This window comes from Pogona vitticeps, chromosome 1 (assembly GCF_051106095.1).
Source record: "Pogona vitticeps strain Pit_001003342236 chromosome 1, PviZW2.1, whole genome shotgun sequence".
In the NCBI taxonomy this organism is placed as follows: Eukaryota; Metazoa; Chordata; class Lepidosauria; order Squamata; family Agamidae; genus Pogona; species Pogona vitticeps.
In genome coordinates, this window is record NC_135783.1 from 259,272,444 (window position 1) to 259,297,144 (window position 24,701).

The 24,701-nt window shown below is 38.3% G+C and overlaps 1 protein-coding gene across 3 annotated transcripts in view; it reads left to right on the top strand.

Moving 5' to 3' along the window:
* Positions 1–24,701, top strand: part of TSG101 (tumor susceptibility 101) — a 45,938-nt gene that overhangs the window by 11,035 nt on the left and 10,202 nt on the right. The window contains exons 3-8 of one of the 3 annotated variants that reach the window (XM_020810897.3): positions 3,694–3,759; positions 5,813–5,976; positions 7,425–7,551; positions 9,467–9,533; positions 11,025–11,122; positions 22,439–22,641. In XM_020810897.3, coding sequence (XP_020666556.1) covers positions 3,694–3,759; positions 5,813–5,976; positions 7,425–7,551; positions 9,467–9,533; positions 11,025–11,122; positions 22,439–22,641 — 725 coding nt within the window. Of the gene's footprint in view, positions 1–3,693; positions 3,760–5,812; positions 5,977–7,424; positions 7,552–9,466; positions 9,534–11,024; positions 11,123–12,690; positions 15,256–22,438; positions 22,642–24,701 lie in introns of those variants that run through there. The other 2 variants (XM_020810895.3, XM_020810896.3) reach the window with 2 other exon arrangements.

Genomic DNA, 24,701 nt, shown 5'->3' on the forward strand with positions numbered 1-24,701 from the left:
GAAAAATGAGTCTTTTTCTTCTTTCTCTCTGACTCTGAGTTGTCTTCGCATCGTGCCAGTTGCTGTTTCTCCACAATTAAATACTGTTCATTAATTATCTGGAATTCCCCCTTGCTTTCGATTTTTTCGTGCATAGTCGAGACGATTCCTTTCAGGTCCAGTCTGCACTCCTCAATTTGTTTTCCCAAATGTCCAATTATATAGTTTTGAAATTCTTGTAAAAGTACCTTGATATCATGCATTGCCAGTTGCGACGATAGCTCACCCCCACCTTCCATGGTCGTACCAGTCAACAGATTAATTACTCAGAATCTCCACATGATTTATTGGCAAGTCCGCTCTTAAGGTCTTGTAAGGGGGGACTTCATAAACATTGTAGCCAGAAACAGAGTCATTGCAAAGTCATTTAAAGTTCTTAAGTCCTGACTTTACAGATTTATGGAAGGCCAGTTCTCTAGGAGGGAGGGTTGAGAGGAAAGGGGATAAGTTGGTTTCGTTTTCGTGCTGTGGCGTAGTAAAAAATAAACTCCAGTATTAAGGCATTAACTATGTTATGCCGCTCTGAGGTCTCCTTTTCAAACGGCTTTCACATAGCAGATTTGATCTTTACTTGCTGTAGCTTATCAGCAGATTAGATTAATTTCTATTCTGTAGTCAGGTAGTAATTTCCTCCCCTTTGCTGAGCAGCTAACTCACCAATCATGGCGACTTCACGAGACGAACTGCGTGCAGGAAGGGACCTCTTCCAAAAATCAGACTGCCATCTGAAATTCGGTGGTTCCGAAGCTCCCACTTGCTGACAAGTCCACGCTCCTGTGGAACTTGCCCCCTCCTTCTCGGGGGGGGGTCGTCTGTCTCGGAGTAAACCCAGGAGAATCCAGAGCACTAGGATTCCCCTGTTCTCGCTGCTCATGGCTCCTCCCTTCCTCCGAGGCCTGCCAAACTATTGACCAGTCGCTCTTCCTGGCCCAGTGGTGATTCCACAGCATGTTGTCTCTGCTGGGAAGCCTTCGGTGTTGAAGCGATCTTATTACCATGATTCCCCAGGACTACTCGGCACCTCTTATCTGCTGGCACCTAAGAGAACCAAGCAAGCCAATCAGTATTCCTCAGCTCTGGACATGTTTGCAGCACCAGCAAGTTACTATTTCCCTGTCCATCAGGAGAACCGTGAGCACTCATCCCGCTCAGCATCACCAGCATCTGTCTATTCCACCATAATACAATGTGGTCCATTGACACCTTTACCACCTTGACAGCTGTCTCGACACCGACAGCAACCTTCGTTTTGACACCATCTCGATACTGACCCTTTTGATATTGATGATCCTTGATATCAAATGTTGTTCAATATCGGCACCAGTTGAAGACCCTTCAATGTCAATACCAATTGACAATCCTCGATGTTGACCACTGCCCACTGACGCCCCCTCAACATTGACAGCTCGACATCAACATCAATATTTTGAGGATCGTCTGCTCGACATCGATATCAATTGACATCGAATTCCAGCTTCCTACACCGTCAGACCTTCATCGCAAACTCTACAGGAAGAAATAAAGTCATTACTACTCAAAGGTGCCATAGAACCAGTACCATTACAGCACGCAGTCATAGGTTTTTTTCTCTCACTATTTCACCTTCCCCCCCAAAAGATGGAGGCCTTTGCCCCATCCTCGACCTCAGGGAGCTAAATCAATACATTACTACCACCAAGTTCTGCATGGTCACCCTCGAATCCGCCCTCCCCTACTCCACAGAAAAGACTGGATCACTGTCATAGATCTAAGAGACACATATTTTCACATCTCCACTCATCCGTCTCACAGTCCCTACCTATGCTTCTGACTCAGAACTCAGGCCTACCAATTCGAAATAATTCCATTCAGACTCGCAACAGCTCCCCAAGTATTCACCAAATGCATGGCCCCTGTGGCAGCGTACCTTAGACTTCACAAAATTCAGATCTTCTCTTACATCGATGACTGGCTGCTTGTAGCACACTCCCATCACAAATCACAACGAGACATTCGCTTCACTTTGTCTCTTCTCCAGGATCTCGGCCTTGCAGTAAATCTGCAAAAATCCAAGTTAAAACCCACAAGGCTGAAAGGCTGGTTCATTATATAGGAGCAGTTATAGACTCCAGACATGCTTGGGAGTTTCTTCCAACGGACAAACTAATCTCCTTACTACGTGCCTTCACTCCTCACGTGCTCGTATCTGCGTTAACAGTCCAACGTGTTTTAGGCACTATGATGCCCATGACTGCTGTGGTTCAGCATGTTCGCCTAAAAATTAGATCACTCCAAGCATGGTTCCTAGCCTTCTTCAACCCAGTGGTCCAATAGCCACAGACAACACCACCTCAATTTATTATAATCTCAAACAAGGGGGCACTCATTCCCCAAGCCTTTTATACCTCAATGTCAACCTGTGGGAATGGTGCCTCTCTCATCACATGTCTCATGGCAATACATCTAGCCAGTCAAGACAACAATCTTGTAGATTTGCTCAGTCACAAAGAATCTCAAGTCCACGAATGGGAGCTAGATCAATCAGTTTTTCTCTTCCTCTGCAAACGATGGGACATACCCACCATCAACCTCTTTGCCTCCCGGATAAACCCGGAAATGAAAACGTTACTGCTCCAGCGTAGAAGTAGACAGGACGCATTCATCAGCCGTTGGCCAAATCTCTCACCTTTTTCTACCATTCCTGCTCCTCCACAAGGTTGTAGTCCATCTTCAACAGGACAGACCCAATGCTATCCTGATACCTCACAGAGAGTATCTAAGTGGATTGTGTCTACCATCCAGCTTGCTTATCAGCTTGCTCGAGTTCCAGCGCCACAGAGTATCCGCCCTCATTCTACCAGGGCATTGCTGACATCTTCAGCATTTCTTCTGGGCGTCTCCCTACCAGACATCTGTGCCTCTGCCTCATGGTCACAGCCCGTCCACATTTATCAATCACTACAGATTGGACATTCGGCAGAAGTATGATGCTGCTTTTGGGTGTGCTGTGTTATCATCTACCTTGGTGTGACACCCTCCTCTGGGTAAGGTAGTTTGTTAGTCATCCATGGTATGATTCATAGGGGCCATGAAGAAGAAGAACAGGTTACCTACCTGTAATTGTAGTTTTTCGAGTGGACCTTTGTGATTCACATGTCCCAACCCAGCCTCCCCCTGTCACATCCCCCTTTTTAATGTGGCAGTTGACCTAACTGGAGATCCTTGGTGCCATGGTACATATACTAGGGGGAGGGGTCTGTACTAATATGTATTTTTGCCGCAGAAGCTCTAGAATATTCCAACAAGACTCCGTAAATGTGCGGATTACTCATAGTGTGAATCACAAAGGTCCACTCAAAGTACTACAATTACAGGTAAGTAACCTGTCGTTTTGTCTTGAAGGTTATCATAATACAATTGTGATGTTTTCTAAAAGAAGCTCATTTTCTTAAATGACAGTACATGGCAACAACAGTTTTCATCATAGATCATTGGGTAGCACAGAGAACATCTGTTACGTATCACAGTTTGCTGAATTATTTGCTGGGCATTTCACATTGTGTGGTAGTGCTTTAAAAACGTAAGAAATGTTTCTGAGATATATCTGTATATGTGAGCGTACAAATTGTTTAATGTCTGTAAAGTGAACACTTCTTATAATGTTTCTCTCTTCAGTTTTTAATGATGGTTCATCAAGAGAATTGATGAGCCTTACTGGTACTATTCCTGTAAGTTACAGAGGTATGTATATCTTTTGACTAGTTTGCACATGTATTACTTGAAAGCATATCTGTTCATTATAATCTGTGCATCTGTATAATCCCTTCCAAATACCATGTTCTTAAGATTTGTAACGTTGGTCTAGTCTTTATTACGCTTTTGTTTGCTGTTTCAGAGATTTAGGAGTAGAACAATATTACAAATCTTAAAATCAGTTCAGAAGTGAATGAGGATTAATAAACTGAAGCTTAATATAGATGTGTTTGTTATTGTTACTGTATATTGTTATTTTGTTTCTGTGTTTCTGCTGAAAGAGATATGGAGGGCTTTTTATTTTTATTGCCTCAGGTACCAAAACAGCTTAGATGACTGTGGGTATCATGTAACTGAAGTTGGTTGGTAATGGTGCTGTGGGCTTCTGCTGTTCTGCTTGAAGCGGCAAAATACATTGGGCCAGCCCTGTCACTGTCTCCCTGTGATTAGAACATTTAAGAAGGGAAAACATATCCTGGGTGTCTCATATATACAGTAGGACCGCCTAGAGCTTTCAGGCCAGAGCTGCCCCTGGGACCGCACCAGACCATCGTGCCTACACCCAGAAGGAGCCAAAGATCATCTGCCGGCCATTAAGAGCCTCGTGGCGCAGTGGTTAAAACGCTGTACTGCAGCTAAAACTGTGCTCACGACCTGGGGTTCAAATCCCAGGTAGCCGGCTCAAGGTTGACTCAGCCTTCCATCCTTCCGAGGTCGGTAAAATGAGTACCCAGCTTGCTGGGGGGGCAATGTGTAGCCTTTATAATTAAAATTGTAAACCGCCCGGAGAGTGCTTGTAGCGCTATGGGGCGGTATATAAATCCAATAAATAAATAAATAAATAAATATCTGCAGGGTCAGGACCTGCGGTTTCACTCACATCTGCCTGAAAATATTAAATTAAAAAAAAGTCTGAAATATGCGGTTTCAATGCATATTACCAAAACCAACCACTAGAGGGAACCAGAGACTCTGCTGTGTACTGTATTGTATACAGTTTCTATATCCTCTCTTTCCAGTTTGTGTGTGTGTGCATGTGTGTGTGTGTGTGCGATTTTTGGAACCGATCCCCTGCAGATACTATGGTCTTTTTGTGCTATTAATATCCTATCCCAAGATATGGCAATGGGATGAGGTCAGAACTGAATACTTTGTGAAGCACAGCTATCTCTTTACTGTAAGGTAGTGAAAGCCGTTGGCTTGTATGGTATTAAAATATGTTAGATAAACTCATGGAGGATCAATGTGTCAGTGGTTATTGGCTGTGTTTTAAAAATATGTTCAGTGGCAGTATAGTCTTGCGTACTTAATGATGGACTATTTGTGGCCAGATGCTATATGTGAGTTTCAAGGAGCCAGTCATTGTTACAAATAGTATGCAGTCGTAGATGTTATTTGGTTTAGTGAGTCACAACAGTTACTAGGTACTTAATAGCATTACTGGAACAGGTATATCATACAGTGGGGTCTTGACTTGAGAACTTAATCCGTATTGGAAGGTGGTTCTCAAGTCAAAAAGTTTTCAGGTCAAATCTGCATTTCCCATAGGAATGCATTGAAAACCATTTGATCCGTATCTGCTCTTTTCCGTCCATAGAAACTAATGGGAAGCTGCTATTCTGCCTTCGACCACTAGAGGGGGATATTTTCTTTCTTTTTTTCTTAGGTCAAGAAAGGTTCAGGGAAGGCAGGGAAAATATAGTCCAGGCAGTACCAGGCAGTCTGAAGACTCCCAATCCACTCTCTAAACGCTGGGAGGAGTGAGGAAGCAGACAGGCACCCTTTTCACTGGCCAACAGTTAACTGAAAGTTCAAATTTTGCACTTTCCCTGCCTCCCACGTGGTTTTTTTTCAGTTCTTAACTCAAATCTACGTATGTAAGTCAAGTCAATATTTTCCTATGAGAGTTGTTCTTAAGTCAAAATGTTCTTAACTCAAGCCGTTCTTAAGTCAAGACCCCACTGTATCTCATGATCTTACAACAATGTCCTCTGTTATGAGAAGGAAAACCATGCATTCTCTATTTTTAAAACCTCTTCAGGCAACACCTACAATATTCCAATATGTCTGTGGCTACTGGATACATATCCATTCAATCCCCCAATCTGTTTTGTTAAACCAACTAGTACAATGACAATTAAAACTGGCAAACATGTTGATGCAAATGGAAAGATTTATCTTCCATATCTTCATGAATGGAAACATGTAAGTACAATTTTAAAATTTGATTGTTATTTTAGATTATTTTATCTTTTAAGTAACATATTGGATTATTATGATTAGTGCATTTTGTCCCTTGGCCATGTAGAATAGCAGAAAGGCTTAATCCTGAAGATCTGGAGCCTCTGCTCATTCATTCATTCAAAATATTTTACCCCACCTTTCTTCCTAAAAAGACCCAAGGCTGCTTACATCATTAAAATATAATATTAAAGCTAACAACCGTGAGTATACAAATACTAAAAAGAATCAAACAAATACATATTACTAATAATGAGTAAAGTTTTATCCTCTGTACATAGTGCTACTGCTTTTGTCATCTTTGGTCACCTGCCTTTTGGTTTGAAACTGAAAAACCTTGCTGCAGAATATCTTTAAACTATTGACATATTTGCCATTATTTATTTATTTTATTTTATTTAAGCATTTATATCTTGCCCTATATCATAGGATTCCAGGCCAGGTTGCAAAACTGTATGAAATAATTTTAGAAGAGAAGATATTTAAAACAATTGAAAATTAAACGACACAACATTAAAACACTCAGACATTAAAAACATAATGCTAAAAGCCTGTATAAGCCAAGTTCCTCAGTCCTCAAAAGCTTTAATAAATAAGTACGTCTTAACTTGGTGCTGAAATGAAGGAGAGAATAACCTGCCAATCCTCAGTATCAATTATTGTTGTGGAAATTTGGTGTTTAAAGGGGGTTTCGAGGAATTTAGTTACTTCTTTTAGTTATCAGACAAAACAACTACACAGAAAAATGGAGAGATCAGCCCAGTCTCATCAAACAGCACCCTCTCTGGTTTGCACACAGACTAACACATTTGCTGCCCAGAGTAGACCTTTGGTCTAGATGGGCAGGGTAGAAATCTAATAAAATAAAATAAATAAATAAATTGTATGGTGAAAATGACTCTAAAAGCATTTAAAGTAAAAAAAAAAAGATACCTTACAGTTACCACCTGTAGTTAAAGTCAGTAGGCCCTGCATTGCCTTTTCCTTAGAGGATGATTGGAGGAAGAAAGGAGCTATCAACAAAACAGGAGGAGCAAAAACATGCAGAGGCTTGCCAGAGGTGGGAATAGAATTTTACTAGTCAAGGTGCTGGTAAAGGACAGTCACATTAGCCTATAAAGCCCCCTGCCTCCCACTGATACCCAGTGTTAGGGCATGCAAGATTGCTATTATCTCAGCAATTGTTGCTGGTAGTTCATTGACCAGAACTCACTTTCTCATAAGCTTTTTTTTCCAAAGATACATTATGTTATTTTTACAGTGAGCTCCTTCTAAATGAATTTGAATAAACTAGACTGAAACATATACGTACACAGAAGGAAAGAGTAATCTCCTAGTCCTCAGTAACTGCTGTGATGACAGATTTGTTACCTTTGCTAATGGGAACCTGTCTTGTTTGTGTTAACCTTTAGCCACAGTCAGATTTGATAGGATTGATTCAAGTTATGATCGTTGTGTTTGGAGAGGAACCTCCAGTATTTTCGCGGCCTACTATTTCAGCAGCCTATCCACCTTATCAAGCAACAGGACCACCAAACAGTAAGCAAGTGATGCCCCTTGTACACGTAAACAAGAAGTAGTAAAAACAAGCATTTGTATGTCATAGTGTTTATTTGAACATTATGTTCTGAATATTGTGGTCTTGGGTTTTGTTTTGTTTTTTATTTGGGTGGCCTTTGGTCATTTTAATCCTGCAAGACAAAAAGTCTGAGACAGTCAGCATCACCCAGACATTGCCGAAGGACTCTGAGTTATGCCTCCTAGACCTTAATGGTGATGGTGTTGGATGGTTACCTGTCAAAGTATGCCCCTTTTGAAACCATTAACTGTTTCCAATTCTTGGAAAACAAGCAAAATATTTTTAACTACCAAGTAACACACATTCTTAACAACAAAAGATTGATTTTAATATTAATATTATGAAGGAAACTATAATTACTGATGAAATCTGTTTATAAAACACAGATCTCTCATTGTCAGATAACTGAATGCTGGAAATCCAAAGGTAGTTCTGTATAAATTTCTCTGCCGTTCTGACCTTTCAAAAACCGTGCTCATTATATTTTACTATAGGAAAGGTTACCAGGCAACCTCATGGTGAGAATATTGTCTCTGCCAGTAGATGGCAGTCCAGTACAGATTAACCGTTCCTAGCTGGCAAATGGATAGATTGCAAGTTGGAAATCCTCACTGATGTTTTAGTCTTACAGTTCTAGAAATTGTATTATGCATAAAATCGAAAAACCACAGTAGAATAGAACCTGTATTGCAGCCAAATAGAATGTTCACAAGTAGTAGACAAGCTTTCATGTCCATAACTTTCTTCAAACTTGTTATTAAATAAAATAATGCAGTGAGAGAGAAGGTGTAATTGAAAACCTCTGAAACCTAGCTCTTATTTGTCTTAAGGCATAGTGTGGGAATTGTTCTTTAGCAATCAACACAACCTGCTTTTATCCAGCTTTCTTTGGTTTTTCCAATTCCAATAATGCTGTGTACGTCCAGTGCCGGAAAGGTGGCTTTTGGAGAGACACAGGGAGCTGCAGTGGAGATGAGAGGATAAGACTTAGATCAAGTTGCTAAAGCAGATGTGTACTTGAACAGTTCTGTGCTGACACTGAAGCACTTAAGAACATAAGAAGGGCCCTACTGGATCAGGCCAAGGGCCCATCTACTCCAGCTTCCTGTATCTCACCATGGCCCCACCAGATGCCTCTCGGAGCACACAAGGCAACTAGATACCTGTCTCCTGATATCACTCCTCTGCATCTGGCATTTTGAAGTACCTTCCTTTTAAGCCTGGAGATTATCCATCCCCCATCATGGCTTGTAACCTGCAATAGACTTTTCCTCCAGAAATCTTCATGAGCATTGTCTGCGAGTATTAAATTGATCAAGGACACACCATCAGTTTGCCTTGATAAGACTGTGTATAAGAAAATGATTTGACAGCTGGTTATATTTGTACTAGAATTTCCTGTGATGCTCTGTTGCTGATGTGTACAGCTTGGTGTCAAGATTTTAAAGACTCCTTATTTGGTTCATTTAGCAACAGAAATTAACAGTTAACAGAAAAGTTACAGAGTCTAAAAGGCCTCATTTTAATTTCTGAAGAAGTCAGAAGGACTACTTACCTGGATCGGAAAATTTGCAACACTCTGAAAAAATCTCATTTAAATATTTAGTGCAGCTTTTGTGAAGCTGCATGGCAAAAACAAAGCATAACAAGTGGAGGTTATATGGAGGGCTAGATGTAATGATTTGGGAAATTGAATTTGGTGCCCCTAATGAAAACTTCTCTGCATTGTGAACATGTGGTCTATTAATAATTAATCTGAGACTCTTAGTGCCATTATTAAAAATACATGGTTCTAAGGGTAGTATTTTGATATAACTGAGTGACATTATCATTGTCTTGAATTATTAAAATGACCTGAATTGTTCTTGTGCTCAGCTTCCTACATGCCAGGTATGCCAAGTGGAATATCTCCTTTTCCCCCCGGACCGCCTCCTAACCCAAGGTAAACTGTGGTTAAATCTTTCTGTGTAGTAGAAAACGTTGACAGTGATTGGACTATGCTGTGTTGTACCAGGTTCCATGCTTGAGACAATTGTGGGTACAGTTCTACCTTCTCATGGTCTTTTCCATGTTATGCAGACATTTAAAATTACAGTATGTCTTTTGTTGAAAGAATGTCAGGTTCAGTCAAGTTTTGATTAATGGTGTAGAGAAGCAAAACTTGAAACTTTTTGATATTCCTTTTTGGCTTGCGGGGGGCTAGCTACGCTTTGAATAAGAACCCTGCTCAGAAATCAGGCCTTCGGTTAAAGAACATAGAGAGAGAGAAAGAGAGATTGTCCTGCCCCTTCCTGTAGCAACAGTGTCTCTGTCAGCTCCATTCCTGAAACTCCATGTGTTTGGAAAACTGTTTGAATGGGAACTATGTATGTTCAACCTGAAGGCATGCTGGCTCCTCTGTGCAATCATATAGCTTCTCTCTTCAGTTTTCCTATCAAACACGTGAAAGTCTGGGAGGTTGGGAGTTCACTTCCCCACTCTGCCTCCTTGACAAGGGCTGGATTCAATGATCCATAGGGTCCCTTCCAGCTCCGCAGTTCTAAGATGATGTCGTTACTGTTTCTTTCCCTAGTTTCTACCCATATAAATATACTGGTCAGCATATACCTATACTGGTTAGTGGCAGTACTTTGTAATGAACTGTTAGATTTATTCTAAATTGAACATATCTTTGAATGCAGTGGCTCCTCACACAGAGCTTATTTGTATCTCCCTGAGCTCATGCCCTGTGGCAAGTTTGCTTGTACTGTCCTGTTGATGAATGGTTGATAGTTTGTCTGCCATTGATGTATTTATGGCAGTGTGTCTGAGTTCAGAAAATTACAGTTGAAAGCACTGCAGCAGGAAAACCATAAAAGCAGGAAAATTTACTTTAGTGAAATAAAAATTAGCTCTGCCAAATGGGGTTAGAGAGAAAAGCTGGATCTGGAAACAGTGAAAAGCAAAAGACTTTGGAGAAATCATAAACTGTATGCATATTCTGGCAGATGAAGGTGCCTGTGCGGTCTCCCCACTAGAGTCAGGGTAGGTCTCTGTGTGGAGAACATAGGGCAGAAAATTGCAAAATGATTAATAGCCATATATGATAAACTCTGGCCACTTCAGAACTTATCTGCAGTTTCAGTTCAAAAGTATGCAGAAAAAACTCTGAACAAGAATTTTAAATTGTGTAAGTAAATAAATAGCATGGCATAGTCTTAGACAGAAATGAGAATTGACTATCTTTAAAACAATCCAGTTGTCCACTGGTACTGCTAAAATATGTGAATAACAACGTTTCTTTCTGACTTGAAATCTACTCTGAATATTGTCTTTGTTTTTCTAACTTCTATTTTTGTATTGAAAATTGGTGAAATGTAGCAGTTTGTGTATAATCTAAAGTGTATAATCTAAAGACTGTGTTGTACTGATAGTCTTTCCCCCCCTCTTCAAGTGGCTACCCAAGCTATCCTTATCCTCCACCTGCTGGACCATTTCCAGCAACAACTAGCACACAGCACTATCCTTCTCAGCCTCCTGTAACCACTGTAGGTGAGTAACTTTGTCGAGTGTTCCTTTCAGATACGGAGAATGAGATTTCTAGCCATAAATATACAGCAACAAAATAATATGTTTCTGAAAGCCGTATTGTTTTTAACACTGTAGGGGAAGGGAAGAGAAAAATGTTGTAGTCAGAATATTTCTTTAGTATTAAAGGTGTTGCAGTTTTTATTTTGCTCTATTATTTGATCTGTAGAACACTCATTAATTACTTCTTACACTCTTCAAGAAAGTAATTGTCATTCAGCTTCCCTATGTAATGAAGTTGATATATGTTTGAAATTATGATAGTACCAAAACCAAAACAAATTAAAACTAGAAGACAAATGCAAGACACTTATATATTTGTTGTGTCCTCCAATCTCATTATTTGGGGTATGTGTGATTCTTATAGTTATGGGGTTTTAGATGGGGTGAGAAGATTTAATCATTACTGAACTGTGGACACACCAGAAGTTTGAAGAGGATTGTTTGGACACTAGTTTGAAGAGGTATAACCAGTATGAAGTAACTGCAGTCCAAGTCGTGATGCTACAGTCTGTTTATCAACCGTTTGCCATGTCAGCTGAGGATGCTAACCAATAATTATGGATAAAGTGAAGACAACTTTCATTACCATTGACTCAATGTAGCTGAAAATCTGTTTTGTGTGTGGTTAATGAGAAGTAGACTCATTACCCTCATTGTGTTCTCTGCTGCATGAATGGGTCAGGTATACAGCTGTGCAACTATGGAAAAGTACAAGTGTTATTACAGAATTGACGTGATGCTAACTGCCATGGATGAAACCATACTGTATTAATGAAGATGTATGTGAAGTTGGTTTATATGTAAGATAATGGTGCCAGTCAGCAACTGTCTTCCATTTCACCTTGTTTGAATTGGGTACTGCAAAGATTGCTCCATTTGTATATAGGACCAAGTTCTGTAAAGGTCCATCCTGTTTTGGTAAAAAGTTCCAAGAACTTGAAAATTGTGCCTCACTTTGAGATTCTAGTTTGAATTGTGGCAGTCTTTGTCTCTAGCAATGGTGGCTGTTCGGCAAAAACCTGAAAAACTGGACAATATTATTTAGGATCCAATACCATCTTTCCTTCCAGTTTTTACATTGCAGTTCTGATATACACTGTGGCATTAGATAACACCTTCACTTTTTATTGAAGCATGTGACTTTCAGGAAACTTGGATTTTTGTAAATTGGTTTGGGAAATATTTGGATTCAAATTGTTGTTTCAAGTAGTAATGAGTAGACTGTATCCTTATTCTAACAGTGAACATGGATTTTTCCCCATTGATCTTATTACTCTACTCAGATACATCATTTAACCAGTACACTTCATGCACCAGTGTGTTGCAAAATTTTCTGAAGCAGTGTTTAAATCAGGAGTTTGTTTTTAGTGGATGATTAAGCCTGTAATTTAAGGCAGATGCATCCATGTCATGTTCTGAGATTTATATATATTGCCTCATATAATTCAAATTAAAATAACACTTCATAAAATACAGTGCTTGGGCCACAAAGTTTATGACGCATTAATGCATGTTTGTTCTCTTAATAGCAGATGGCAGAAGAAAGCAGAAACAGGTATGGATTTGTGGTCATTCTTATGTTTTCTGGGCAGAAAAACGAGCACTTGAAAGAAGCTTTGGCCCACAGTTGGGCATTCGACTTGAAGATGGCAAATTACACTGGCTAGGAAAGAGTGGAATGACATGGGATCAGTTAATACCAACACTATTGCATACACGACGACGTTTGCCAGATCCTGATGTGCTGGTGATCCATCTAGGAGGAAATGATCTAGGAACAGATAGCAATATGACTCTCATACACCGAATGAAGAAAGATTTAGGATATCTTAAGCAAATATTCAAGAATAGCATTCTGGTGTGGTCTGATATTGTGCCCCGTAAAGTATGGAACCAAGAACTGCCCGCTTTCTTGATGGAGAAAAGCAGGAGAAAGGTCAACCAAGCAATTGGCCGTTTTATCTATGATATTGGAGGAACTGTGATCAGACACGATACACTTGTACTACAGTCTCCTGGATTGTTCCATCTAAATGGCGTTCTCTTGTCTGAAAGTGGCACAGACATCTTCAACCTGGACTTAATGGGTGTTTTGGAGACTTTGGTTTGAATTTTGCTTTGGAGGAAGAATGTATGATGAGAGTGCAGTTTTAACAAGTATGGAAACTTTCCAATAAAGTTAGAACTTTGTACACAGCATGGCAAAAATCAATTAACAAGGTAGGGGTAATGCCCTGTTTATATGGTAATAGATATTGATTGGTAATGTGGTAGTCTTTTGCACTGCTCTAAGTTGCTTCAAAGACAATATTTGTCCATATATTGTAACTGTATTGGAAGTTTTTGTTTTGTTTGTTGTTGTTTTTTAATTGATTTATATTCATTTCTGATGTTTGCTTAGAGACACTGCCAAACAATTTAATTCCTTGACTGATTTTTAATCCCTAAAGTGCTCAGGAAATACACCATGATATTAACATAATGGGTTTATATCGGTAGGATGGGACTACTGGTGGTTATTGGGTGCCATCAGAATCGGTACTTAATATTGCAGTTTTAAATTCAGCAGCCTGTAACTTTAAAAGAAACAAGGCTAATTTAAATCCATAAACAAATAATCTGAGACTCTAGTTTTCCTTTGCCACACATGGCTGGAAATATATCACAGGTGTCAACACCTTTAGCACTGGTGTGATTTTCTGTAACCTACCATATATTGAGTGGCTCAATATATAACGTGGCTGGCTTAATGGTCTTTATTTTAAGCAAAAAAAATGTGCCTATACCTTCCACTCCTGCTCATCACCTTTTCTTTTCTGCCAGTTTTATTCCTGATCTTTCTAGACTGGGTATGGACGAAGTGTGGCCTATAAGGCACATGCCCCTTTGCAGGCCAGTGTGTAGCACCAGTATCTCTGCTTTCCAGGCCCCCAACATTTATTGTACAAAATCATATCATAAAACAACCAAAAACTCAGTAAGGGTGGAAAAAGTGCAAAACTTCCTGGTGCTTCCTAGAGGGCTCCAGGTAACTTTTTGAACTAATTTTTTTAGTGAGAGGGATGTTGGAGCCAGGGAAACTGCACTGTGAGGATTTTTTAAAAAAATAAAACACAGCACTCTTAATCATTTTGCCTTAACTTAGAAACTGAGAGCTTTAAGGTTAATCTAGATAGTCTGTGAAAACTGCATGAAAATTTGTGCTCTACTTGTCCTGAAGCTGTTACAGTTGTTTGACAGTGTCTTTGTAAGGTGGTTACACCACCTTTATGACCTTCATTATGCTGCTTTCTTCAGGAAAAAAAGAGGCACAAAAAGTCTGTGTTGACTACACTTTTGTTAAAAGTGTCAGTTTGTTTTTTTTTTGTTTAGTTTGTTTGTTTTTTGCAATTAATAGTAGTGATTGTTAGCAGAAAATAAAATACAGGAAAATGTTTGTACATTATATTCTAGCTTAAATCCAAGCCTGTCACATAATTAGCAATGACTGTTAATCATATTGTAAAATGAGTCTCACAAAACAATATACTGTTTTGTTTTGATAGTCATTTCTTTGTAAATTATTTTTATATGGCACTCTACCTTTGGGTTTCTTTTGCAAGCAAGATATTGCTTAATTTCTGTGGCTGATGTCATCTCCATATTTTCTTGGAAGTCTAATCACTCTGCAGAAGAATGTTGGTTAAGTAACAAAGTCTGCTACACTTTCTGGGCCTTGGAAACTACAGTTCAGCACAATTTTGATTCTGGAATGTAGAAAAGAAATACAATATATGTATGTGCTCCAGGTTAACAACATAGGATGAAGACAATGAAGATTTTTAATTTTCAGCCATTTTTCTTTCAACATCTCTGAAGTTTTATACCCAAAAGAAGAAAACTGTACAGGTTGTTTTGAATAACTGAGATGAAACAGACTACTTTTTACATATTTGTTTGTAGTGGATCTAATATTCTGAGTGTCCTCCAATATTCTATAAAGACCTACTGTGTCGTCTGTTTCAACTGAAGATATTTTCCAACACTTTCTGTTGGATCCATTCAATTTGTATAATTTAAGATTTGTGTTTAAAAAAATAAAATACTGGTCTTTATTTTTTAGTCATTACATGTTATATAGGTGGGTAATTACCAAATGAGAGTTATTTTTTTCCAAAGATTTCTTTAAGTAAGATATTGTTCAAGTAATAAAGTGCATTGTATTAAAATGCCACTCCACTTTCAAATATAGCAAAGATAATACAGTATTTCCCTCAAATGTGTTTAGGTTATATTTCACATGCAGCTATAAGCTGGCAGTAACAATTGATATTTGGTGACATCACTGTAAGTGAGCATTTCATGACTTGAATTTAGACTTCTGGTGACATGAGTAGAAAAGCCTTTCTATTTGTATAAGGCAACAGCAGCAGCAGCTTCCTGATTTCCAAACTCTCCTGCCATAGTTCCCCATTTCACCTGCCGCACTGTTGCCCTGTAATCAGGAGGGATGTTTGTGGTGGGATGGATGGGGGAGAGGATCAGGAAACTTTGGGGCACATGGAGTTCATGATGTGCTTCTGGATATTAAGTTTTTCATCCTGTAGCAGTTAAAACTGGAAAGTAGAATTTCTGTCATCACTGATTCAATATTACATGCATTTACTTGCAGTCCGTATTGAGTATCTGAACCCACTGAAATGAACTGCCGTATATGTTGTGCGTTTACATTTGAAAATAGATGACAGCTGTGGTCAATATTAAGTTTGTGTTATCTTTTTTATGTCAGCTGTTAGTTTATCCTTGTTCATAATTTTGAATTGGTGAGATGGTCTTCCAAAAATATTAGTTCTTGCTGCAATAGAGACACAACAGTGCACACAGTAACATCTTCCATAGGATCACTTTGTTTTGCTTAGTCATCTAGGGCAGTGGTCCTTAACCTGGGCTATATAACCCCCAGGCGGCAATTTTGTTTTTCAGGGGGGCGATGGAACGTAAAGGATCAACGTGGGGCAAAGGAACAGAAGGGGGCGATATGGGGGCAATGGAGTGAGCCAAACCTGAGAAGGCGGCTGCAGCCGCGGTACTGGCAGCGGATCTGGCAGGTGGATCCAGAGCAGCTGCTACTGGCAGCGGATCGGGGGCCGCCGCCACCTCGCTGCTGCGGGAGGGGGCGATGATAGCTTCCTCGGTGGCTCAAGGGGGCGTTTATTTCAAAAAGGTTAAGAACCACTGTCATTTTTATGTCGGTAGAATGGAATCTCCTCAAAATACTGAGCCTATGGATGGTACTGGGTTAATTCATCTAGAATTTCTTTCTACTCTTTAAATAACTTTGAATACATGTTTTTTTAAAATTATTCATGTTAATATGGGCTAAGATCCAAGACTTTCTGTGAAATGAACTTCCACAGAACGAAGGGTCATATTGCTTACCGTTAGAAGCTCCTAGCATCTCATGCAGTGCCATTATGGAGTATCTAAATTTGGAGCTGTTGTACTGGAAAGGGAAATGAAAAAAGAAGGACCGTGGAGTAATGGCAGAGCCATGTAATTTGTTTGCAGAGTGTATCAAGTTCTGTTTCTGATGCCTGAAGTTAAAAGATTCAGCTAGCAGAGACACCTGCCTAGTACCCCTTCTCTTTCCCTCTCAGAGTAGATAGTGCTAGGCTGGATGGACAAATGATAAGACCCAGGATAAAACACCTTCCTGTGCTTATAAACTTTTAAATGGAAGATTGCTTGAAATGCTTTGAATTCTGCACAATGTAAGATAAACACTATAAATATCGTAGAGATAAACATTCTCAATGCTAAAAGCTATTTTGAAATGACTCCATTGATCATTAATAATTTTGGTGTGAAATAAATTGTTTCAAGAATTAAGTTTTACTTTCCCTTCCAACACAATGACTGGAATTCTGTTGATGTTTGTGTAAAGGGTGCGTGGCAACTATTTGAGAAGGTGCTAGGACACATCTCAGTTGTGCAGCTGAGTGCATAACTAGTTCCATGACAGACATGTTCCAGCACCACATCAGTTAGCCACAATTATCCATGGCAAATTATGCAAACCTTACGTGAACACTTTTCGATTATCGCCAAATGTGTAGTCCAACTTGCTTTGAAATTAGGTACCTTTTCAAACCTTTTTACATATTTTCATCTATTTTCTGTTGTCTGTTTTCTAAAGTGCAGTATTTCCTTTTGTTTTGGTTTTTATTTTCAGGATGTTGACCATTGCTCATGGGATATAAACCCAACATTAAGAGTGTATTAAGGTTTTAACCAGTCTGTAAATGCTTAATGGTAGTGGTGCTAGTGTGGGGGATACACCTACCAATATTTATTATTATGTTTGGCCTCATCCCCTGCGTGTATTTAAAATTTCTTGCTAAGTTGCATCTGAGGAATAGTTTATTGCTTTTGAAATTGTTGGAATGTATTTCCAGAGTAATTTTGCCCTGCTTTCAGTTATATAGATATAGATTCAACATTTGTTTCTTCCACTGCTAACTTCAACCTTGGCTGTGCTTTTTTCTAACTGAATTCCTGGTGTGCAAGACTGGAAGGTCAGTAGTGTAATGTCATTTCTGAAACCAGATTCTGTATGGCAAAGGTTAAGTGTCTTGAGTATTCCTAAAATAAATGGCTGTGTGCCACATAATCTCCTGAAAGGGTGGCTAATTATGGAAGTGATAGAAAATGTTAAGGGTTCATGTACTTGAAGGTGCTCAGTAAATCATGTTTTTTCTTACAAATATAAAATGGCAGCCTTCTTTTTTTCCCTCTGCATTTTTCAAATGTGTGAACATGCAGAGTTAAATTTTTGGACTTTATATTGTTGCTTTATTTATATTAAGGATAGTCTCCACAAGTAAACATTGCAGGCTGAGAACATGTTACTTATTCTAAATGGGGATATACAGAGAATTTTTATATATTTTTACACAGACACAGACACACACACACACACACACACACACACGCTTGGAAGGAGAAAGAAACATACACAATGTATTCTTGAAGGCTTTCGTGGCCAGGATCCAATGGTTGTTGTAGGTTTTTCGGGCTGTTTGGCTGTGTTCTGGAGGTTTTTCTTCCTAACGTTTCACCAGTTTCTGTGGCCAGCATCTTCAGAGGACAAGAGCTAGAACTCTGTCTGTGAAGATGCCAGCCACAGAGATTGGCGAAACGTTAGGAAGAAAAGCCTCCAGAACATGGCCAAACAGCCCAAAAAAACCTACAACCACCACCGAAACATACACAGTTTGGCTACCCACATGTGAGCTCACTGCTTACATAGGATTTTATTTGTTGTTTTAGGGAAAGCATCTTGTAGATTAAAAGACTAATTTGAATGCTGGTGGCCTTTGTCCTAGCCATACAAAATAGCTTAGTTAACTGAAGCATGTGGATTAGCTTTGATGTCCACCCATAATTTTATTCTGAAAGTATGGTGAGGATGTTTTGCTCTCAGACACACCAGAAATTTGTATGAACTAAAATGACTTTAAATGAGATGCAGGTTCTGTGAAAGTGCAATCAGATACAGTCTTCTGACATTCAATGATTTTTCAGTTCCAGAAACTTGTCAAAATCATATAGTGGCATTTCTACCATAAATAGAAGAAAAATAGAATTGACCCTGATTTAAAACCCTTCTGAAAAAAATAGTTATGCTTTCCATATTTAGGGGAAAGTGTGTGGTGCATAAAATACTTAGTCAGGACAACAATAGAATAAAATTGTGTAAGGAAAACTTAGAAGTATCATCTGTGGTTTCAGACTAAGATTTTTTTTAAGTATTGAAAGTGCTGATTGAGACAAAAGCATTGTTAATGTAATAATGTAGGGCGGATTTCCATAGTAAACATTGCTACATACAGTTGACTTAAGGTGCATACATATATGTGTGTGCTTGTGTTTGTGTACGTAGAGATAATAAGCAAGACATGAGTCTGTATGGTGACTTAGCATATAACAATACAGTATATTTATATTTTTAAAGTAAATTGCTCATATTATTGAAGCAAATGTTTTGTTTTGTTTTTATTCCTATGAACCCTTTTTGTGATCAGTAATAAGAATGCAACTTTTGGAAAGGAAAAATTACACGTCAGAAGCTTGGCTAGTTATGTGTACAGTATAGTGTGTGAAAACCTACAGGGACGACAGTATGTTAATTGATTATACCCATGTTCAGTTACCTAGCCAGCTGGATTGCTTCAGGTTTATGGCAAGTTCACCCTGCAAGTACCAGAATGCTTGTGTTAATTTGCCTCTTAGTCATATGACATAGCAGTTGGTTTATTAGATGCAACTGTAACTGTGCCTCAGTCCAACCTCTCATGGCATTGCAGCACAAGTGTAATGGAACTTCTTTTTCTTCTCCTTCCTGCTGCATCTATGACAGCTGCCTGAAAATAACTCTAGCAACTTTCCCATTTCTTTAGAGGTAGTTATGGGGTACATGGGGAGCTGTAGTGGGAAGAGGACATCACTCACAACTTTCTTCTTCTGGGTTGTGTTGTTCCATTAGTGGAAACCCAGCATTGCCCACAGCCAAAGAAATTTTTGACTCAGCAATAAAATGAGTTGAGACAGATTTATATTTCATAGAAATTGATATACATGAACACCTTTACTTAAAGCAATAGTTTGTCTTTGTTGTTTTAGCTAGTTAAAGCTTGACATTTTAATTCTGCTAAAATGCTGTGCATTTCCAAAAATTTAAAGTTCATGCTAATCACTTGAGATCATATTTTTCAATCTTATATTACAAAGTGTGGTCTTGATTCTGCCTATTAAAGTTCATTAGAAAAAGGCAGTTAATATTTGAAAGAAGAATGGCTCCCACATATTGTTTTGCAGTCTAGTATTTACAGTTTTGAATGCCTGATAGTCAAGCCAGTCCAATATGGTCATAATACTTTATTAAAGTGAAGAGAAAGTAGAATTGGATATTTGGGTTTCTACTATTTTAGACTGAATTATGTTCCCTTGTTTTCTAGCTATGCTAGTGTTTGAGTAGGTATCATAACTCCCTTTTTAACTTATTTAATGGGAAGAGTGAATAGTTTGTTGAAAAACTGCACCACTATATTTGTTTTAGTTCTATAGGTACTGACTCTCGTCCTTGCTTGTTTTTCACACTTTCATTTTGGAGCCTAAGTAACTTATTAAAATCAGTCTTGATGTTTTTATTTTGGTTGACATTTAGCAGCATGTGTCATAAGGTTTTTTTCATACTGGTTTGTTTTTTCAGAAATATACATGTGTATTTACTTTAAAATTGCTATATGATGTGTTAAATATATAAAAGTGGATCATTTCATGACGATATTAACTGTAGTAGATTTTTCAGCAGAAATGAAATGAAAGTAGAATGGAGTTTTCATATTAAATTATGTTTATTGTGCTTCCACTATAATGGAAAAGTAATATTGGCACTGTTTGGAGAGAGGGTATTTTGGATATAAACTTTTTTTTAAGAAAAAAACCTTCTGGAGGAAATTTATCATTGTTTTACATAATTGTAAAGTACTGAAGTGTATTAAAATTTTAGTGTTAAAAGAATGTTCGGTTTAATTTACATAAAGCTGGTTATGAAGAGGTTTTTTGTTTGATACTAGTTTTCAGTGATTTGTATATATGCCAAGCTTGTATTTTTAAAAGAAGAGCAGAGAAACATTAGAGAGTGGTGATCAAAATAATAGACATTGCCTGAAGACTATGACTTAACTGAAATGAGTCCAAGATCCATGTTTCTGTAAAGAGAATAAGAACACTTCAGTGTGTATATGGAAATTGGTAACAAGACTTTACATGCATTGAAAAGAATCTGGAACACTTGAAAAAAATCAATCATCCTTTGAGGAGCTTTCATCTAATGTTGCTGTTGATCCATCAAAACTGCATAGAAAGGAAATATAAAGAGCAAGAAATGTGGAAAACGACTAGTAATATACTGTGCATTTTCATCAACTGGAGTCAAATGGGAAGTATGATTGACACTGGTCCCCAGAACCATTTTGGCATGAAGATGCAACAGCAGTGAGTGACTCTAAAGCACACAGAACAGATTTGCAAACATAGCATGAATAGACATGTTTGGTAGTTCACTTATTTCTGCTGGCTGGATATTTGCGCAAAGAGAATTAATACTGAAGATCTTCTGGTGAAGAAATTGCCGAAACAGACTGTATCATGATGACATTTTTTAAACTGCTTTTGGTACCACAGTGAACATCTTATATAGAAAAGAATGGACTGACAATTGTGAGAAAGGCTATGATTAAGAAGAGGCATTTTAATACTGAAATCATATGGATGGCAACAGACTACACATGATACCAGTTGGGCACTTTTGAGTTGCTGTGTTAAGGTAAAATACAATTTTTATATTAGAGTGCTGTTTTGATTTTTTCCTAGAGTTGATTTTATTGTGAACTGTGTAACTTTAACAATTTATTGAACACTTATGAAGACTATGTTTGTAGATGATTAATGGTAATTACTAAGATAAAACATTAATATTTATATATAACTTGAATCGAAAGTAGACGCTCCTAGAACAGGAGGATGCAATGGGGAAAGTAGTATGTAGTGTGAATTTGGAAGTTGAATATTGGAAGGAAAGATTTAACTAAAGAACCTCACTTGTGCAAGACAACTATTGTGTCAAATTTTGTTTGTGTAGTTTTTTATATAACACATTATTGTAGAAACAAAAGAAATATCTGTATCAAAAATAAAGTAGCCTCTGATTGTGTCATGTAGCACTGTTGCAGTTCATTGTCTTGAAGTATTCTTCAAACAATAATTAGGGCTAGTAGTCTGACAAAGGCACTTATATGTTTGCAGAATCAGGTTTTGAATGTGGAGGCATATCCATCTACATCAAAATAGTTCAAAAAGATTGGATGGCTGTGAAATTTGAATGTCTGTATTCAAGGCCTAATTTTCTTTCAACATAGTATTTAAAACTAATCAACAGATTAAAACTGAGTTATATGTTACTATAAATACAGAATTCTATAGAAAATAATTGATTTTAAAGTTAATAGGTGTACTCTGATAATGCGGGCAATATCTTCTTATGCTGCAAAAGGATAATAGATTCTTAAGCAACTTGAAAGTTCATGGATACACCTTCAGGAGAGTAGCTTCTACAGATTAATGTGGTATACAATTCTATGAATTTTACTTTTAAAATGTTTCTAAACCGTTATGCCTTATAACATCCTTGGAGTTGAGAGGTGTGATTTTTTTATTGTGAATTTTGTCCCGCAGGTCCCAGTAGAGATGGCACAATTAGTGAGGATACTATTCGAGCTTCTCTTATTTCGGCAGTCAGTGATAAACTGAGATGGCGAATGAAAGAAGAAATGGACCGTGCCCAAGCAGAACTCAATGCCTTGAAGCGCACAGAAGAAGACCTCAAGAAGGGCCACCAAAAGCTTGAAGAGATGGTAACTCGCTTAGACCAGGAAGTGGTAAGTGAAGTGAATGTTTCATCATGTGCTTTTTTAGAAAAGCTGTTCAATGTTTTATTACATTATTTTTCTTTTTAGAAAGCAACACATTTTGCTGGTTGTAGTGACTAGATGTTTTCCTTTCACTTCTACCAATTCTAGAACTTCTGCTAGTTACAGCAGTTGGCTTTTGACTGAAAGTCATCCACTGTAAGCTGCTAAAGGCAGCGGAAAGGTATGGAGGATTTACTCTTCCTTTGCAGTCTGTTGCCCCTCAGCACAGCTGAGTTATACAGTGGTGCCCCACTAAATGCTTACCCCGCATGACGTCGCAATTGCTTGACGATGACATTTTTGCAATCACTATTGCAATCGCGAAACGATGGTTCCAATGGGGGAAATACGCTTTATGTTGATTAGGAGCCTGTTTTTTTCCGGCTCCGCAAAATGGCTTCCCTCCCTTCTCAAAATGGCTGCTTTCTGGTTCCGCAAAATGGCTTCCTTCTCTTCTCAAAATGGCTGCTTTCCAGCTCTGCAAAATGGCTTCCCTCCCTTCTCAAAATGGCTGCTTTCCGGTTCCGCAAAAAGGCTTCCCTCCGCAAAATGGCTTTCCTCCCTTCTCAAAATGGCTCCTTTCCGGACGGAAGCTTCGCATTACAGCGATTTTTAACAGCTGATTGGCAGTTCTCTATGAGCAGTCCTCGCTGGACGATGAAGTATTTCCCCAATTGGAACGCATTGTCCGGTTTTCAATGCATTTCAATGGGGATTTTTTTCGCTTGACTACGATTTCGCTTAACAGCGATTTTGCTGGAATGCATTATCGTCGTCAAGTGGGACACCACTGTACTGCTTTGGGATTAGGACAGTGGGCATCTTTCTGGTCCTGATTTCAAACTGCAGAGACACGGGAAGTCATATATTTGTCCCACATTTCAGGATATATATAAGTTTAGCCAAGCACAAAGAACATACACTGTGAGATAAAAGAAAGATGTGATGTAGTTGAACTGAGAAAATAAGATCTGTGCGGCCAGTGCTTCCTATCCCAGCAGTATAAGTAGAAAAGGCACAGGGGGAAAAAGTAAAAGGTGTTAGAAATTGGTGTAAATTCAAAAAGAATCCATTTAAGATGTTGTAAATACTATTTATTGTTAAACTGGTTCACTCAGTTGCCAAAGTCAGATGCACTGGAACAAAGTCCTCAGAATAAGATTTGTAGCACTCCTTGGTAGTTTGAGTCTGTGCAGGTCCATCACAGCTGACATTTTTCTGTTACAGGTTTAATTTCAATGTGAAATCAGATAACTTTCTGAATCATATCAGTGTTCATCAGTGTATTAAGGTATAAGTAGTTTAGATGCTCCATCTCTATTCTGTGGATGAGAATAAAAAATTACTAGTCTTCATAAACAAGGATGTTTATGAAGACTGACAATCCTACAATTTATTTTCCCTTGATAGAATAATTATTTAGGCAATACCAGCTTGCCTGTTTCTACAAGCGTTATTCATCTAGTTTCTGTGCATAAAAATCCAAATATTAATAATTCAAAATTTATTGAAAGTATGTAACATTTACTTCATCTTCTAAAACTCAGCCTTACATCTATGAAAAAAGCTGCAGGTGCAAATGCTTAAAAATATATGAAGGTTGAACTTAAGTTACAGGTAAATACTTAAGTCAGAAAATATATTTCAGTTATAAATGTGTAGCTATAGAAGTCACAGACAAGAACTGAAATCTCGTGTGTGTGTGTGTGTGTGTGTGTGTGTGTGTGTGTGTGTGTGTGTGTGTGTGTGTGTGTGTGTGTGTGTGTGTGTGTGTGTGTGTGTGTGTGTGTGTAATTGTGTAAAAAGGCCTCTATGGGTAATACCCAACCTGGTGTTTTTTGGTAAATGTGCTGGATGATCTTTTTCTAGGTCCCTAGTAGGGCTCTTCTTATCATATGTGAGTTGAAACTTTTCTGCTCTTTATCTTTTTTTTATACACATACACATACATTGAGAAGATATGGGAAGCAGCAGAAATGGATGTTCTATCAGAAGTTTTGAAAGACTGTCCAATACAAAAGGCAACT